Source organism: Passer domesticus, chromosome 7 (assembly GCF_036417665.1).
Source record: "Passer domesticus isolate bPasDom1 chromosome 7, bPasDom1.hap1, whole genome shotgun sequence".
Classification (NCBI taxonomy): Eukaryota; Metazoa; Chordata; class Aves; order Passeriformes; family Passeridae; genus Passer; species Passer domesticus.
This window is the reverse complement of record NC_087480.1, coordinates 17,762,040-17,780,166: the sequence shown is the minus strand read 5'-3', so window position 1 is coordinate 17,780,166 and position 18,127 is coordinate 17,762,040. Positions and strand designations below refer to the sequence as shown.

Below are 18,127 nucleotides of genomic sequence, written 5' to 3'. Positions count from 1 at the left end.
GACTGACAGCCCTGCACAACACTCAGAATACAGGGGAATTTAACTGGGGGATAATGCTCACAAACAGGATAAACATTCCAAGGATACAGGAAACAAATCTTCCTTAATTTGGATGACATTCAGCACTAAAAAGCCTGCGGGCTTTCAAAAATTGTATTACAATTCTGTGTCTTTCAAGACAAAAGGAATAAGAGCCTCTTTCAATTTATTTTTAATGCCTATTTTTAAAGGTACACCAATTACAGAAGATCTTATTTTTTCCATGCACTATCCCATGCAACTTGCCTCAACATTCTGAGGATCCCAATGCTTAATGTAGAATTCTGTAAATATACCAAAATTAATTACAAAGATTTTGCTACACTTCTCAATACATATTCTTTCCCCAAAAAGCCCAGTCCTAAAAAGAAGAGGAATATCTTTCCTGTCTGTAAGTACACACTTAGAATCCTTTAGTGCTGGAATTAGAAGGGATGTGTGAATACGAGCAGTGTCAAAATACAAAGGATACTGAATGAAAACCCACACCTCTGTAAAGGGAAACAACTCATTGTAATTTGCACCTCTTTTGCAAGCATAGCCCTTACAAATAGCTCATTGCAAAGAAACCCATCCAAAATAAAAATACAGCGAATTCACTCCACAAATTGCAGCTACACCACGCACAGAGGCAATTCTAAAGTCCTAGGGTGTGGTTTAGTTCTCGTGTTAATCACAAGCTGTTAGTAGCAGGATATAAAACCACTTTCAGAATGATTTTTCTCAGAGGGACACGAACATTGACTCAGGGAGCATCCGTGTGTCACAGAGCAGCATCAGGGCGCTTCTGATTCACAAACTTAACAAGCCAGATGTCTCTCCCTGCTGATCTCCCTGGCCCAAGCTGCCAAGGAAAGCAGACTACAGCCAGCAGCCTCCGAGCAAGGAACCAGCCTCCTTTCAGGCAGATAAAGGTTGGCTTGAAACAGAAGCCAACAATATTCCTGGGCCTAATCAAAGACTTTTTTCACTACTTTTTACAGTCATTTTCTTTGTACTTCTGGCACCATCTTTGTTAGGAAGATTTATTGTCTGCTTTTTAAAATTTATCAGTTTGCAACGGCCACCAGATGAAGGGATCTCTTAAATCACTCTGTATGGGAAGAGTGTGAATATGTGTCTTACAGTCAGTGGTTTAAACTCTCCTATTCTGGAAAACCTCTTACAAACATCAACAATGTGAGGAACATTTTTGAGACGTTTATACTCAAGACATGCTGTTTACAAGGTGCTCTATAATTTGAAGTTATTGAATTACAATTATTCAAATTGACTGTATCCATTAAAGACTAAAAAGGAGATTTTTTTAATTCTATGAGAAATTAAGAGAGTAACAGATTTATTTGATTGATAATACCTGACAAAATAAAGGTTACAGACAAGAAGAATGTTCAACATTGCTATTATAGTTACCACTGTAATTTCTTTTAAAAAGATCGATTTACTTAACTATTTAAGTTACAAATCCAAGCAACTGTTGCATCATCTTACAGGACTGGGATCACTGTTGAATATCAGGGCAGGATAATAGGATAGATAAAAGTTCTCTGAAAGAGAAAGCACCAGAACCAGCAGCAAGGTGGGGTTGGTCAGCCCTTCATTTGAATGTAAATGTAATTATGAGGCAGGCAGTTGGGCTGACGTCAGACAAGATCTTGGTAAACCATTACCACCAGCACCTGGTAACACAGTGGATAATAAGAGGATGAAGTAGAAGATTCCAAGCAGAGTGGCATTATTAGAAAAACCAAACACAAATATTTTTGAGCAGTAAAGGAAGACACCGAGGCCCAAGATGTTGTGACGCCGCGTTTACAGCCGGGACAGCCATGTACGTGAGCTCACTCTTGGAGAAGGAGCCCAGCATGTACCCAGGACCTGCCAGGGCCAACAACGCCCTGCCCGTGCAGAACTTCGTGTCTGCTCCAGCCTACTCCGAGTACATGGGATACCACCCCGTGCCAGCCCTGGACAGCCACGGGCAGCCTGCCTGGGGCTCCCACTACGGCCCCCAGCGCGAGGACTGGAGCGCCTACGGCCCAGGCCCTTCCAGCGCCGGGCCCGCTGCCCACATCCATGGCTCGTCCCCTGGCCAGGGCTCCTACAGCTCTGCTGATTACAGCTCCCTGCACCCCGCTGCTGCTGCGCCCTTACCTCCTGTAGACACAATTAATGCCCAGCAGATCTCGCCCAACAGCCAAAGGCACAGCTCTTATGAGTGGATGAGGAAAACGGTGCAAACCAACACTGCTGGTGAGTGCAAATTCAACTTCCAACCTCAGAAAGCATCTTCTGCTATCACTGAGCTTAGAAATAATTAACTTTACTTGAAGCACATAGGTTGGTGGGTCATTTATGACATTTATTTAACCTACTGCTGTTTAATGCAGTTTTAACTAAATTTGTGCTAGTTTCACTTTCTCCCATAAAGGCTTTCTGTGGTTGCTGTAGTGGAATGGCTGATGTGGTCAGACACAGCTGGAGCTCAGCTCCAGGAATCCCGGCTGGAACCCTCTGTAAAGCATTTTGTGGGATGAACATAGAGGTCTTATGGAGCAATGCAGCAACATTTAACAGTTACAGACAGAAATACTACATAGTTCTTTTGTGCTGCAGGGGCGATATCAATATAGAATCAGGTTGATCTTTTTAAACCTTATAGATGTCTCAATAATTATAAAGAAAACCATGTGCTCTGATCTAACTGCAGTGATTATGTAATTTTCTGCAATTTTCCTGTGTCTCATTTTTCTGACCGTATTTATTAGGTGAGCACAAATATTCCTAGAGAAGCAATCTGACTCAAACAATCAGCACAGATTATTTTGTTTGCAGATCACATAATTTCTTGGTTAAGCTTCCTTTTAATTTAATTTCACATCATTTTTACTTTCCTTACATGCCAGAATTTTTCAGTTTCCACAATTACACAATTAAAATCTCTTTTCTGGAAGTGGCACTCACTGATGTGCCTGTTCTTGCCACAAGCTGCCTGGCAGATGAACCTTTCCATGTATATTCCCAAGGTAGAAACTGGGTGCAGCAAGGTTTGCTAAATCTGTGGTTCAGGCTAAAAGTAATAAGTGTGTGTTAGAGAGCAACAAACAAATAGTCAAAAGAAAGCAGAGCAATTACAATTGGAGCAATCTTAGAAAACACAGAAAATCAGCACTGCTGCTTCAGACAGAATCCTCCTTCAAATGGTTATTACTCAGGAGCAAAATTAGCCTGGTAATTGTTTCTTAATTATAAAGCAGGCACACATTGCTTTGCCTCTGTTACTAAATATAAAACGCCTGGTGAACATTAGGATATCACAATGCTCTCCTGCCACTTGGAGCCTCTGCAAAGGCCTTCAAAGCCAGGCAGATTCAGTCTGCTTTTCCCCCTTCTGTATACTCATGTAAATCCCAGTAACTGCATTAACATCATTGGAGATTGCCAGGTGTAGAAGTGATGCAAGACTTGAGTGTAGATCAAATTCAGCTGAGACTACTGAATGTCAATGAGGCAGCCCTGGCTGTGTCATGTTGGCACTGAATTTTCCATGTGTGGCATTCTTGAAGAATAACATTCTTAAAGTTTAACACATTTAAAAATCTAAATCCTTGCTTTACACTTATTGAACAGTCTTGGAAGACCCTGAAATGTTTTTCATGTGCTTGTCCACAGTTATAAAATATATTTGCAATTCAGAGACACTGTTTTGGGCCTGAATTCATCTCTTGTCTCAAAAGTGCTTACACAGGATTTACACACATTCTGAAATACTTTATGAACCATTCGGGACAGGTGGAACAGAGCCCATCCATAGCTGCATGTCCTTAGGCTGTGCATTCCTAGAACCCAATCCTTTGAAGTGTTAAAAACAGCCAAGGACTTCACAGAAGTGAGCTCAAGGCATCAACCCACCTTAAAAAAAAAATGAGATCGTGAGAGTGAAGCACAAATGTGGTAATTGTGCAAAACAAGAAAAGTACCAAAGAGATTTCACTTTTCATTGGTGTTAAAAAATAAAAATTAAAAAAAAAACCTGAAAATTTTAATTCTGATACAGAAAAAAATGGGGAAAATGGAAGAGAATTCAAATAAATTACAAGGCTAAAATTATGCAGGTAACTGCTCTGTACCACCTTATCAGTGTTTTCTCTAGAAGAAAACTGACTTGATGCCATTATAACCCCTCTTTGAAACACACTTGCTGTTTTTCCTTATTGCCATAATATTATTTGGGTTATCAAAGTAGCTACTGGTTCCTCTCCTTCAGTGTTATCACTGCTTAATAAAGTTCATTGCTTTAAAATCCCAGAATGACAGCCCTAAACTCTACAAATACATTTCTATGCAGAAACATGTGTATGTCCTTAAATCCAGCAGTGTGTACACATGTCAGTGTACGTGAGCAGAACAGAGTAACAGAAACAACAACACATGCAATTAGATGAGAGAGCCTCTTGAAATACTGTCCTAAAGACAGTGGGAATTGTTTTGAGTGAGGAGATGTCAGTGGGAATTGTTTCCTCTCTGTTTAGACTCTATGAAATACACTACATTCTGATTCAATATCCTTATTTAGCATTTGATACAAAACAAAATTCAGTTGCAGGTAAAGTGAAATGAAAATTTACTTGATCAACTCAATCTTCAGGATGAAATAAGATCAAAACCAGAAGTGCTCTGTCCTTTCAACAGATAAAATGTGATTTGAAATTAAATATCCTCTGACTAAAGGACCATAACTGTATATTCAGAACCAACCCTTGTTTTACTTCAAACACACAAACATGGCAAATATACAAAGCAATATGAATTTGTTTAAAACAACAGACGTGGGCTTGGTAAAGAGACCTTCCCAGTCAGGCCCACCAAGTGAGGAAAAGAACATCTAAAGAATTCCTGACAGTCTGATCCTGGTTCTACTGAAAATCTATTATAAAATCTGCCATCCACTTCAGTTATGCTGGAGCAGAACTTCCAATCATTTTCTCACCTCTGTGTAGTCAACAGGGTAAGATACATATTTTCTGAGAGCAAGAGAACCTTCAAGGTGTAAAACTTACTGAAAAGGTATCTAAAGGGCCTAGAAAAAGGGTTTAAAACTTCATATGAAACTTCATCTGGGAGTGACCCCTCTCAGAAAGAGAAGGGACTTTAACAGGACTAAAGAAAAGATCAACATGATTTTCATACGTTACAAGCTCAGCTACAGGATTTTTTTCAAACTCTACCCAACACACTTTATGTCTTTGTTTAAACAAGCTGTGATGTACAAGTAATTCAGATTACAGAACAGCAGAAACATGGCCAGAAAGCAAAACAGAATAGCAGGAAAAAAGTTCAGGCCCCTGCTTTAATGCTAATTTATTTTTCTTTGTAAATTAGTTGTGACATCTATTTTCCACTGGCCTACATTGTCTGAGGTTTTGAGGCCTATCTGTCATATTGAGGCAACAGACCCTTTTAACACTTCACTTTGCTTTGATATGCAGTCTTGTCTCTTCCTTCTCCCTCTTTTCTTCAGGAGTTATATTGCCGGAAAGGGTGATGATTTTCACAGCAAATAAAGAGGCCTTCTCCCAGCTTTATTGTCTTCAGAAGAAATACTCTGTGAATTTTATGACCAAGGGGAATGGGGAAAACTACTCCTTTTCTCCACCCCCTGAAATCATGGTTATATTTGCTGATTATAGTGAGGCCGGAATAACCTTGTTGAATTTTAACTTGTTTTCAAAGATTCCCTCTAAGCCCTCAGTTTACAAGGAACCTGAATATCTATACTATTGTTAGCATTAGAACTATCACCGAGGGCAAATATTTCAAAGCCAACAATTTGTACCATGCAAAAAGTAAACTTAGTTGAATGATTTAGTCCTGCAAATTTAGGCAGAAAAATCTCTGCTGGAAGTTGAAGTGGCATAGGATTTGGGAAAATATCCCTAAATATGCTTATTTCAGCTATGTCTACCTTCAGATAAAAATATCCCAGTCTGTCCTCGGTGTCGGTCCAAAATTCAAGAGAACTGAGGAAAAAATATTCCTTCATCTATTTCTGTCCCTTTTTCTTCTGCTAAGATGAAAGCGTCTGACATTTGTTTAGGGCTTGTAAATTCCAAACCAATTGGCTTGTGTTTCTGAATGTGAAAGGGGTTCTTGATAAGATCTCCTTGTCGCTCCTTTGTGTGGCGTGTGCTTCATCTTAACACCTCAATGGATTTTAGGGAACCACTTTAAAGGAGTCTTTGTCCCACAGTTTGTCCCAGAAAACTCACATCAAAAAAAACTGGGAAGATCAGAAGAAAAAAGGAAAACTATCTAGTTGGCTGTTGAAAGTGCAAAGGAGAACAAATAAGTTGAAAACTGATCTCTGTGGATTATTATTACATGAAGAATTGCTTAAAAATTATATTAAATGAGAGATACATTCTATACATTTAGTAATGCTTCTCTTAACAGTATTTATCCAGTATATCTAAGAATATTTCTTTTATACATTGGAGAGAGGATGATCCTGAAATCCTTTTACAAGATTTTATTGCCTCATCTTACAAACTGTCAGGTACCTCCAACTCTAAAGGGAAGTCCAGCACAGAGTACCCTCAGGAATATCCTACAGGCACTCTGCACCTTGCAAGACTGGACCTTTTTGAGAAAGTACATTCAATTATTATTGAACTTTTAAGTTTATCCTATGGCCACAAAAGAAAGGAAAAGCATTTCGAGTAGGACATACCTTTGTGCTAAAGAAGCAATCTTTAGAAACTCAGATAAAGAATTAGGCCATGGTGCAACTGCACAAATTGTGACTGAAGCTCAGTCTTGAAATCCTGAGTATTTATGCTCTCATAGACACAGAAGTCACTTCACTGAGCACTGAAATGAAACCCCTTTGAGATTAATATAGCCAGCACCAATTATGTGCTGCTGTGAATTATTTAAGATGCTTCAGGGTGTTTATCACTTAAGAGCTTCACATTTATATATACGTTTACAGAGAGGGGAAATCAAGAGGGAAGACAGTTATGGTAACCAGTAGTCTGTTACTTCACCCTGCACTTCTATTCCTCCTCTGTACCACAGCAAACAATCTCATACAAGTATTCTGTAGTTTAATTAAAGTCTGGGAAATGCCTGAGATGTTTGCAAGCTGCTATGGAAAATTCAACTCAATATATTGAGTAATCTATTGAATATTGAATAATCTTTCTTTTCTAACCAGGTAAAACAAGAACAAAAGAAAAGTACCGGGTTGTTTACACAGATCACCAGAGACTGGAATTAGAGAAGGAATTTCACTGCAACAGATACATCACAATCAGGAGGAAGTCAGAACTCGCAGCAAACCTGGGACTCTCGGAAAGACAGGTACAGAGAGCACCCTCAGGTGTGCCCACAGTGCCAGGCACTGCCAGGGGACACGGCAGCCACCTCCTGCCTCTGCGTTTGACACACAGAGAATCCACTGCACAACCCCACAGTTATTAACAGGCTGATTTGACAGAACCCTCCAGTTATATGGAGCTCGACATTAGGAGTTAACTCATACTTTAAAAAGTAGTTATTCTTACTTTCTAGCTTGATAGCCAGCTGGAATTTAAACTTCAGCTACAGTCCCAAGAGTTACAACATTCATAATTTTATTTCTTCTTGAAATCACACCAAGTAATGGCCAGCAAAAAATCCAAAGCATTTTATACTTCAGCTGGAAGACAGAAAAATTAGCAGTCAATCCAATGAGATATCTATGGGGTTTTTTGTTACAAATATATTGCCACAATTTCCACATTCTTCCTCTGTCAGATTTCAGCACATTCAGGGGGGTTTTGCAGCCTTGGATTTTCAAGTCAGGATCTCTTTTTGCCACTCATATGTGTAGCCAACACCATCCATGCAGGGAATGTTCAAGTGCTATTTGGATCGTTGTCCCTTGGAGAGCAGCTCTGCCTTCACTCATGTCTAGTACATATTTAATCTCTGTCCTGGATAAAGCCAGGCTCCTGAGCAGGGCACAGCTACGTTAGCCATGTTCATACGGACACTCGAGGAACTCAGGATGAGAATTCCCTAAATTCCCTGTGTTGGAGAGCACTTCTCCCAAGCTCAGCTCTGCAATGTGTGGGAATAATAACTGGTGGATCCAAGCCTCCAGAATGTCAATGGTTCTGTTACAGCTAGAGGAGAAGGGCGGATTTGGTGATACTGAATTAGTCATCTCATTTAAAAAACAGATTATTACCCTGAGGTAAATATTAACTAGAGGTCTTTCTTTTTAGAATTTGACAAGATTTTCTTCTTTCTAAATATACACATTCAGGTGTATAGATTAAAATGTTTCCCTTTCAGTGGCCTCTGATTCTGCACTCAGTCTGTGGAAGAGCATGGAATAGAGAGGGACCAGTGGAGGCTGGAAGTGTAGGAATGCAGAGCCAATCAATAGGATCAAGCATGGGATTTTATAAACATATTTCAGTGCAGTGATGTTCAGTCCCAGACCTATAGAGTACGGAGTGCACTGCACAGACTGTGAGTGCTCCCAGGCAGGAACAACAAAAACCAAGTTTATCATGGATGGACTAAGTTTGTCACACAGTAGGATAGAGCTGCACTGGAAAATCTCCAGAGAACTGCAGGAACAGTCTCATAATAATGTATTGCAATTATGAGATTTGCATCCTCCACCTTAATGTTCTGCAAACTGGCTGGTTTAGAACACAGACATGGCTGCAGTCACCAGTGATCCTGCAGAAAGTCAGCAGTTTCCTTGCACAGAGCTGCTGCTCCTAATGCCACCCCCTTTTTACCTGGTAAAGTTCCTTCAAGTATAATATAGACACAATACATAACTGATCAGCATTTGCACAGGACACACAAAGCTAATGCTTCTTCATGTCAACAACAGCAAGGTAGTAAAAATAAATATCAAACACTGAGATTTCTAATACAAAGCAAGGGTAAAACTTTCTATATTGTATTGTATTCAACACACCCTAAAGGCTGTAACAAATACTGTGAATTAAGAACACAGCAAGCAGGAAAATGCAAACAGAAGTTCCTCCTCATTCACACTTTCACATAAGGAAAGAAAATAGATTTTAAAGTAGATTGTAAACAGATAAGTCTTTCACCGGCCCAATGAGCCTGGGAAATTGACTGTCTTTAATGCTGATCTATCTATTCATACATATAACAGTACATATATATCTGTAAAATACATGTTTAAATATATATTCCAGTAATAAAAACAGTCAAAACTTTTAAATACATAAGAATATATGCACACACAAAAATCACTCACAACATAAATTAAGAAAAAGAACCCTCACTACTTGGCTTTGAATTAATCTGTAACATAGATAATAAAGAAATCTTCACAGTTAATCCATAATTGCATCTTCCTAAATGATGACAATGGCAAAGCTGAAATGATGAACTCTGTGGCCTGAGTCTCAATGAGTTCATTGACTTCTGTGTTCCTAAATATAACACAGTGTGTTCACTTTACACCAAAGGCCCAAGAAAAAAAGGAAATCGAGAAAAATCAATTTTCCATTGGTTATTATGCCAAAAGTTAATACAGAATAATGCAAAAACTTTTAACTGCACAAATTCAGTATTTTATTTGTGGAGGGTTTCTTAGTTTGGTTTTAGCTTTCGGGCTTTTTTTCCTCATGGCTTTTTGTTTGTTTGTTTTGGGTTTTTAAATAGTGTTTTTGAACTTACCTACATTTCTATTACCATGATTACTGTAAAAGGTTGAGCAGCACTTTTAATTAATCAGGTATCATTTGTAATGCCCCAGGTGAAAATCTGGTTCCAGAATCGCCGAGCAAAAGAGAGAAAAATGATCAAGAAGAAAATCTCGCAGTTTGATGGCAGCGGGGGCTCAGCTCAGAGTGACTCTGGTTCACTCAGTCCAAATGAACTGTCACATTCTCTGTTCCCACCACCACATGGAATAAATGGATTACAGCCTAATGACATTCATCAAGTCATAGTTTCAGAATGAACAGAGGGAAAAAACCAAAACAGGAAAAAAGGAAAAAGCGAGAATGGATTTCACCACCACTGCCACTCCCCACCTTGGAAACTCAACTTCCCAAGGGACCATTTTCATTTATCTGCCTTCAGAGTGCTGATTTCTAAGCAGGAAATCTGAGCCTATAACCAAAATATTTTAATTATTGCAAAAATCTCAGGGACTTTGTGCTGCTAAGATTCATCTCTTGGTATCTTTGCTAGCAGGTAATTTGCTTCAGACACTGCCACAAAGAATGATACAGCTGAAGATTCAGTACAGGTAGTTCTAGTCTGATCATCCATATACACAACAAACTAAGAGAACTGATTATAAAATAGAGTTCTATTGCAGAAAATATAACCATCTGGGTGTGCTGGGTTTGTTCCATTTATATAATTAGAAGAAACTGTAGATGTTAATAAATATTTACACTTAAATGGACTGAAAAGGATGCTACTTTTTGAAAACAGCAAAACCATTTAAAACATTTTTAAATGCTCAAGGAACATAATAATGTTGCTATACCAACATATTGCTTTTAATTAAATAACACATATCATCTCTGTCCTATGGGATTGTATTCAAGCAATAGTTACAGATACAGAATATACCAAACCTGCCAAGATTTGTTCCACTGCAAGAAATACAGCAATTTCTCATATACATTAGGAAATGCCAGAAAATTTGGAAGACAAGTATTACCTCCATCTTCTAGGACTGCACATACTATTGCCCAAAAATCCGAGCACAAGTGGAATGGAAACAGAACTGTTACTACAAGCAAACCACCAAAAAGCAAATAAAGAATTTGTTTGATGTCTGTAAACATTGGAAGTGAAACAGGAACAGTCTCAGGACGCTGATTTTATCCCTGACACTTATTTGGAGCTGAAGGCAACAACTCTCCCAAAGTAGCTGAGAGGGTATTTTGAAGCTGTCACCTGCAGCTGAGCAATCACAAAAGAAATGTTCACTTCATGGGCACTCCTGAAAGAGCACAAATTAAGGACATGATCACAGTGGGGTTTGCTTTAATTACTCCTCCACGTTGGCAGGTGAGAAGGTAGCAATGGTATCTGAGAGACAAGTGATGAGTCTGGCAAAAGCAGAAAGAAATCCCAAAGCACTAAAAAAATCCCCAAGCCCTTCAGTAGTACTGTTCATTGGAATTTCTTAAAATGACCTTTTTGCTAGTATAGAAGTAAACAGCTCTATTGGGAAGATTTAATATTCCTGAAAATGTCAAGGGGAGCAAAGGTAATAAAAATGGAGAAAAGCAGAACACAAACAGCAAACAGCTTTATGAAAATCATGCATCACTTATTTCAGCAACATCAAACTCTTGCTCTCAGAAACAGCAGAATAAATTCTGCTTTTCTTCGTGTCAATGAGCATCGATAATGCACTGAACTCCATGGACACGACTTGTCAAAGCTCTCAGCATCTGGATTCAAAACACTAGACAACAAATTTGAGGATATGTCACATGATTCCCTGTTTATTTTAAAATAACTGTTAGAGTAACTCCATGGAAGCAATTCTGTTGGAAGTTACAACAGTAACAGTCATCAGAACTAAATTTTGAATTTTATCTGTCTAGACATAAATGTCTCAAACTAAAGTAGGAAGAAATCCTGTACCTTACTCACTGTAAACATTTTGTGGGTGGTTCCCTAATATATTTTCTAGTCATCTCCTATCATATGGCTCAAAGCAATGGGTGTATTCTAATGCAAACAAACTGTAAACAGAAAATCTTGTGTACATAAATAGTTATAAAACTCAGCCCAATGAGAAACTGAGACACCTGCATGGCTTTAACTCAGGATCTCCTAAATTTGCTCATTGATGTTGCAGTGGGATCACAAGGACATTATAGGAGCAAGAGCACATTGTGGAACGTGCACACACAGAGCTGGTTCTGTTCACATTCACAGAAATGCACGTGACACACACAAGCCTTTTTCTCTCTGTTCTTCAGTCAAATAAATTCTTTTTTTTTTTTTCCTGGGAGAGGAAGTTCCTCCAGTTTCATCAGGCCCTCTACCTGGGTTGCCCTTCTATACATGAAGGATGTAGAGGATAAAATAATCTCTCAGGAAACCCAGACTTTAGATACACAAGAAAAAAGGGAAGTGAACCTTTACCTCAAATCAGGGGCCATTTCTATGGAAACCAGGAGAGGGCTTTTGTGAGGCTTAGCAGTGGCACAGAAATGGAGAGAGAGAAAACTTCTAGTTCTCAGATTTTTTTTTCTCTGATCAGTTTTCATATCAACAAGGAAGAATGGAAAGTACAGCTATAACACACAACACACCATTCATTATATTTGTGTATTAGAAATGCACTGCTTCAGATTTCCCTCCTCATTTATGACAAAACTGAAATGAAACACAGTTATTTACCAGCTTCACATTCAACATGTTCAAATCATCATCTTGCAGATTTTTAACCAAGCTCCAGGCAGTCAGGAAACACCATCCTGCCCTGACAAACAGCTCAGAGGAGCCACTGACTGCACCCAGAACAACCACAGTCCATAAAGGAATCACCCTAAATGAGCCCATTTTACATGATTTTAGAGTTGGAATGGGATACAAAGCACCTCCTCTGGCATGTTTAATATCAGTTTTGCCAATAAAAACTGTTTCTCTTTTTCATTATCTTAATCCCGAATCTTATCCATCAGATGCGTTTTAAATGTATCCCAAGCATATGTTAATAAATATTTGGGGGAGAATCTCTCTCATCTACTAGAAAATTATCTCTAAGCCTACAGAGTAGATCAGATTATCTTCTCTGACTACAGTCGTGTCAAGTAAGAAGTCATTCCCCTTCTCTGTTGCTGTGCATAACTACCCCCACTATGGATCATAATGTCCCTTTCAACCTAAGAGCAGCGGCACAGCTGCTTCTCAAAATAATCTAAGGAAAAAATATTCAACTCTTTTAGACTAATCAGGATATTTTTTAGTAAACTCCCTCAGAGAGTGAATAACTGCAGTTAGAGTATCAGCTTGGGGGGCTGAGAAGCCAGTGTCTTGGTTTAGGGCAAATTTTGGAGGAAACTTGAATTGGGTTTTTTTAGAAAGCAAATCTAAGTGGCTCTTCTTTTAATTGGCTTGGGAAAAGATTTCTTTGGAGGAAAGTGGAAAAAAACCCTGTTTATTTAATAGGTAAAGTATTTACTAGCATAAAAAATGAGCAATACAAAACAACCAAACTTCTTCCTGTTTTGAAGACATGACAAATGTAGAAAGTATTTTTTGTGAGGTGTAGCTCAGCTCACTCTGTTATCAGTCCCTCTGGTGCCGGAATGCAGCATCTTGGGCCTGGTGGGCTACAAGTGTGAGCTTTTACTGTTTTTCTGGGTTTTTAGTCTAGAGCAGGTTTAAACAGTTCCAAGAAAAAGAAAAACCACAGTTTGGGGAACTTCTCTGCCTTAGCTAGCAAGAAAAAAAAAACTAACTAAAAAGCAAAGGAGGGCTCTCTCCTGCTGTCCACTGCAGCCAGCACAGTCTAGGAGAAGCGTGCTGGGGAGCAAGTGCAGCTTCTGATAAACTCCACACTTCTTCTTCCTTCCTCCCTTTGCTCTCTGAACTAGTTTTAAAGGTGCAGGACTTGATATCTAGCATAAACAAACAGACAGTTGGGGATACCAGCATCATAAAGTCACCTCAGGACAGCCAGAGAGAGGGGAAAATGGCTAGCAGCTCAAAGAAAATCCTTACCCTGCCTCTTTCAGGCCTTAGACACTTTATCAGACTGCAGCTGTGCCATGAGCCAGAAAACATCATCCCAAACCAAAAGACAAATTGAGCACTTCATGCTGGCACACTTCAAAGGGCCATTAAGGACCCCAGGCCAGGCTGGCAGGAGCCCATCCCGGGTCATGCTCTGCCAGCACAGGAACACGAGATCAGGACGTGCCCTTGGATGGAGGCACCACAAAATCCCTGCATTCCACCATTCTCTGGGCAGCTGTGTTTGACTCTTCAGCATTGCTTCTGTGAAGGAGAAACTTCAGCAGATGTGATCAGCCCCCGTATTTAAATTTGTATTTACGTGGATGAAACACTGAAGGCTGTAAATAACATTTTTCAATATTTATCTTTCTTCCTTTGAAGACTGCTCCAGGGACTTTAGTTATACTCTGCCTTAGCACTGTAAAGCAATTAAAATAATAATAAATCAAATGCTATTCTTTGCACCCAGTGGGTCTCTTCCCCAGGCTCTCCAAGTTTCCTGTTTTTCAGTGTATGTAAACAGAAAACCATCAGTGTTTGAATTCAGCTGACTGGTGGTTCCAGCTTGCAAGGTAGTGAGCCCCTTTAACACCATGCTGATATCAAAAGAAAACCCTGCATCACACAAGTGTCTAATTCCAGCAGCCAGCAAATCCCTGCTGACATTTATCTGAATCATCTCATTCTTATGAGAATCCTGAGAGGTGCCAAAGCTTTGGCAGAACTGCCCTCCTCAGTCCCACTGTCCAGAAATGCTTCATCAAGAAGGGCCTCTGGCACAAACTGCTCCTGCTGACACTCAGTGTAGCACCACAGTAAATTTGCTTTAGTAATTAACTTCTAAACATTGATCAGTGGGAGAAAATAAAGAAAAATACAGATGTGCCATTAGTTACAGATAGCTTAGACTAGAAATGGGAAAGTACCTCATTATAAAATATTTACAATATCAATTTACAAAGACAGAATAATTTAAGCATCTAATTGGCTGTTTGTAGTAGTCATCCTGGTGAAAAAAACCCTGGACCAGAAACTTGACAACCTCTTGACACTTAGATTATTTTTGAAAATTGATCTACGTCAGGCATTTTCAGTATAGGCAGCACAGAGCTGCAGACCCCTGCACAAAGCCAAAACCCTTCCAGACATTAGAAAATCTTTGTATCACAAAATCAGTTTGACAGAACCTCACACCCAACTCTTGACTTGCCTTTCTTCAATAAATGAGCATATCTGCATTTGCCTGATGAGTTCCACATTTCTACTTCTGAACAAAATAATGGGAACTTGAATGAGATGCAAATCACCTTGGGAAAAGAGTTTGCATTAGCTGGTCAAGAAGCATGAGGGTTTGTCCACCAGACTTATACATTCTCCAAACTCCAAGAGTATATTCCCATTATCCAACAACCTCTTCCTGGGTGAAATGAGGGAATTCTGAGAGCCAACCTGACATCACTTGTTGTATGTTCCTCCTCCTGAAGAATGCCTGTGTGGGGTGATTTGTGTGGAACAAACAGGGCATTGGAAGAAGACTCTGAGTCTCTCAGGCCCACATTAACATTCCCTTTCCATGTTCTCCCAAAAGTGCCTTTATTTAATACTGTGCTTTGGTTTAACTCCTGCATTTCTGCTCTTTGTGTTTCATGCTCTATATAAAACACTTCTGATTCCAAGAAAGGAAGTGATTTATGTGGATAAACATTGCCAGAGACCATCATCTTCCACAAATCTTTCAGTTTTTATGGCATAATAGTATCATCAAATAAACAGCATCCTAAAGAAGTACTGAAAATGAAGCTTCTATTTCTTCCTGTGACACCATAAAGTTTGATAAGTCATGCTGAAAAAATTCCCTGTGGTACTGACTTGTCAAACCCAATACTAAACAGACATTCTTTAAATGCAGACATGGGACACAAAAGATATTGTTTCTACAAGAGTCTATTTTCACCCAGATGGTCATTGTTCCTACGGGAGGGAACACACATACATTAAAAAAAATCTACTGCAACATCAGCTGATCTTTGACTTCAATCTATTCTTTAAAAGCACAAGCTGTTAAATATGAACTGCTATAGCAAAATACCTTTTCCAAGTAAAAACACTTCTTTTCTTGGTTTGTTAATACCTCAGACACTTGTTACAAAGAGGTGACACAGCAAGTTATGCTTCATTTTACACTCAATTCTGCAAATTATTGTACCACCTGCTTTGGAGCTTAATGCCACATCACATGTGTCCTTCTGGCACAATGTCCATTTAAATTGGCTTGTTTATTAAATCAAAACCCAGGCTGCATTAAAGGAGGTTTTCCAGTTAAACACAGGACTGTGCTGAATGTGTTCTTGTTTGCCACACCTTGCCCTCACACCTGAGTGTGACACTGAATGTGACACTGCACAACCCTGCAGACAAGTCCATGGGATTTATTTCACTTTCCAGCACACACTCTGCTTGTCCCTTGCTCTTTCATCCTTGAGAAAGTTTCAAGACGTTTTTATTGGAAAAACACTGAACAAGGCAAGCCCTGAAGTGCCCAGGGCCAGGCTGGAGGGGGCTGGGAGCACCCTGGGTAGTGGAAGGTGTCCTGTCCATGGCTTTCAGTCCCCTTTTGATCCAGACCATTCCGTGCTTGCATGGCCTTTCCCACAGACAGGTCACCAAAGCAGCCACCAACCAGACAATCCCAACTGAATATTGAAGCCCACAGTGTAAAGGCACAGCATCAGAGCTATCATTTCCTCTGCTCTCAGTTACAACACTCACTTTTTTGGTTTCCACACCAGTTAAAGCAAACATCCAGAATTTAAATGAAAGCAAAATAAAAACCACTAGCTTATTAACACCCCTACATATAACTTTGAGTTGTTTCAACACTTTCTTTCCATTGGTTATGAACCCACATAAAGATGAAAAGCAGTAGAAAACATATCAGATCCTTAAGTATAGAATAACATTCTCTTTTTTTTATCATGTTTCTAAACAGGCTGTATTTTCAGTATTTGGTCAATTACCTTCTCTGCAATTTACTACAACCTTCAACACTAAATAAGAAAAAAGTATTTTGACAAAAATAAGACAACAAAATTTCATTTTATAACAATTTGCCTCTTAATTTTTTTCCTCTAGCTTAAGAGTGTGATTTACCTGCAGCTCCACATAAGATGGATAATGTGCTGAAGGAAGAGCACGCAGCACTGATAAAACTGTAGCTCATAAAATATTACTTTCAGAAGCAACAAAAATTTTCACTCTCAAGTCATCTGCACTTTGCTGCAGTCTAGAAACTCCTGAAAAACAAGAAAGATGATTTATGAGGGAAGTATTTTCCTGGAAACAACAGACAGGGATGGAGACACGTTTTTACCATACAGGAAGAGGTGAGCTCATTCCTTAGAGTACCTGAAGGTCAGGAATTCTGAATTGCACACATACCAGAGCCAACATTTTATAGGAGCTATGCCTACACTAGGAAGGACCAGCACCCCCCTCATCATTTCGTTTTTCATTCTTCTATTGCAATTACAAACACCAATAGTTTTTGGATTATTTTCCAAATGCAGTAGGTGAATAACTAAGTGCTTATTACCTCAATAATAGCTGACACTTGATGGGGGCTGAAGTATTCTGAAAAAAAATTTTTCCCCAGTTTTGCTGTTCCTATGTGGATTTTCTTCCGTCTCACCACTCCATTACACTGCACATAACTCACTTTCCAAATCCACCAACAAACCCCAAAACTCCGGGAAAACTCCACAACCCCCGCCCTCCCTCATCTTCACCTCAGGCGCCCGGGGGAGCAACACAGCGGGCAAAAACAGGAGGGGAAGGGCGGAAAGCGCTACCCGGCTGCTTTTATTAAAACCGTCACCGAGACACACCTGGAAAAGAGGTTAAAATAAAGGAGGACCAGCGCCTGCCCCCACCTTCCCTCAGGAGCCGCCCCGCGCGCGCCTGAGGGGCGGCAAGGGGCGCGCGCACGCGAGGGAGGCGCGCGGAGTTATAAACGCGGTTACAACAGCGCAGCTTGTACGCCAAAGGTTATGGGGTGATTTTTTTTTTTTTTTTTTTAAAGCAAATTAAAATCTAGTGAGGTTTTTTGGTTTTTTCCGACTTCCCTGTAACCAGTGAATTACAGCTCCGCTCGGGAGCCGCTCGCGCCGGCTCGTGACCCCCGCGCACCTGAGGGCGGGAAGGGGCGAGAGCGCGCACCGAGCCGGGGGCGCCGGGAAGGGAAGGCAGGTCGGGGCAGTTATAAAGTCTGCTAACTATAGTAGAGATACTCTGCTTCCTTGCGCACGGAAGGCTTAGAGCGAGCTTCTGA

The 18,127-nt window shown here is 39.8% G+C and overlaps 1 protein-coding gene and 1 long non-coding RNA gene across 8 annotated transcripts in view; one reads left to right on the top strand and one right to left on the bottom strand.

The window, feature by feature from the left end:
- LOC135304623 (uncharacterized) overlaps window positions 1-17,778 on the bottom strand; it is a 201,543-nt gene extending 183,765 nt beyond the window's left edge. For all 7 annotated transcript variants that reach the window (XR_010365927.1, XR_010365931.1, XR_010365929.1 and 4 more), the window contains exons 1-2: window positions 17,685-17,778; window positions 16,951-17,093 (exon numbers count right to left, since the gene is read on the bottom strand). This is a non-coding gene — a long non-coding RNA (uncharacterized LOC135304623). The remainder of the gene's footprint in view (window positions 1-16,950; window positions 17,094-17,684) is intronic.
- Window positions 1,670-12,299, top strand: LOC135304622 (homeobox protein CDX-4-like). The gene is made up of 3 exons (XM_064427233.1): window positions 1,670-2,292; window positions 7,256-7,401; window positions 9,836-12,299. The coding sequence occupies exons 1-3, from the start codon at window positions 1,869-1,871 to the stop codon at window positions 10,040-10,042; spliced, it is 777 nt and encodes a 258-aa protein (XP_064283303.1). The 5' UTR covers window positions 1,670-1,868; the 3' UTR covers window positions 10,043-12,299.
- Window positions 17,779-18,127: the final 349 nt, after the last annotated feature.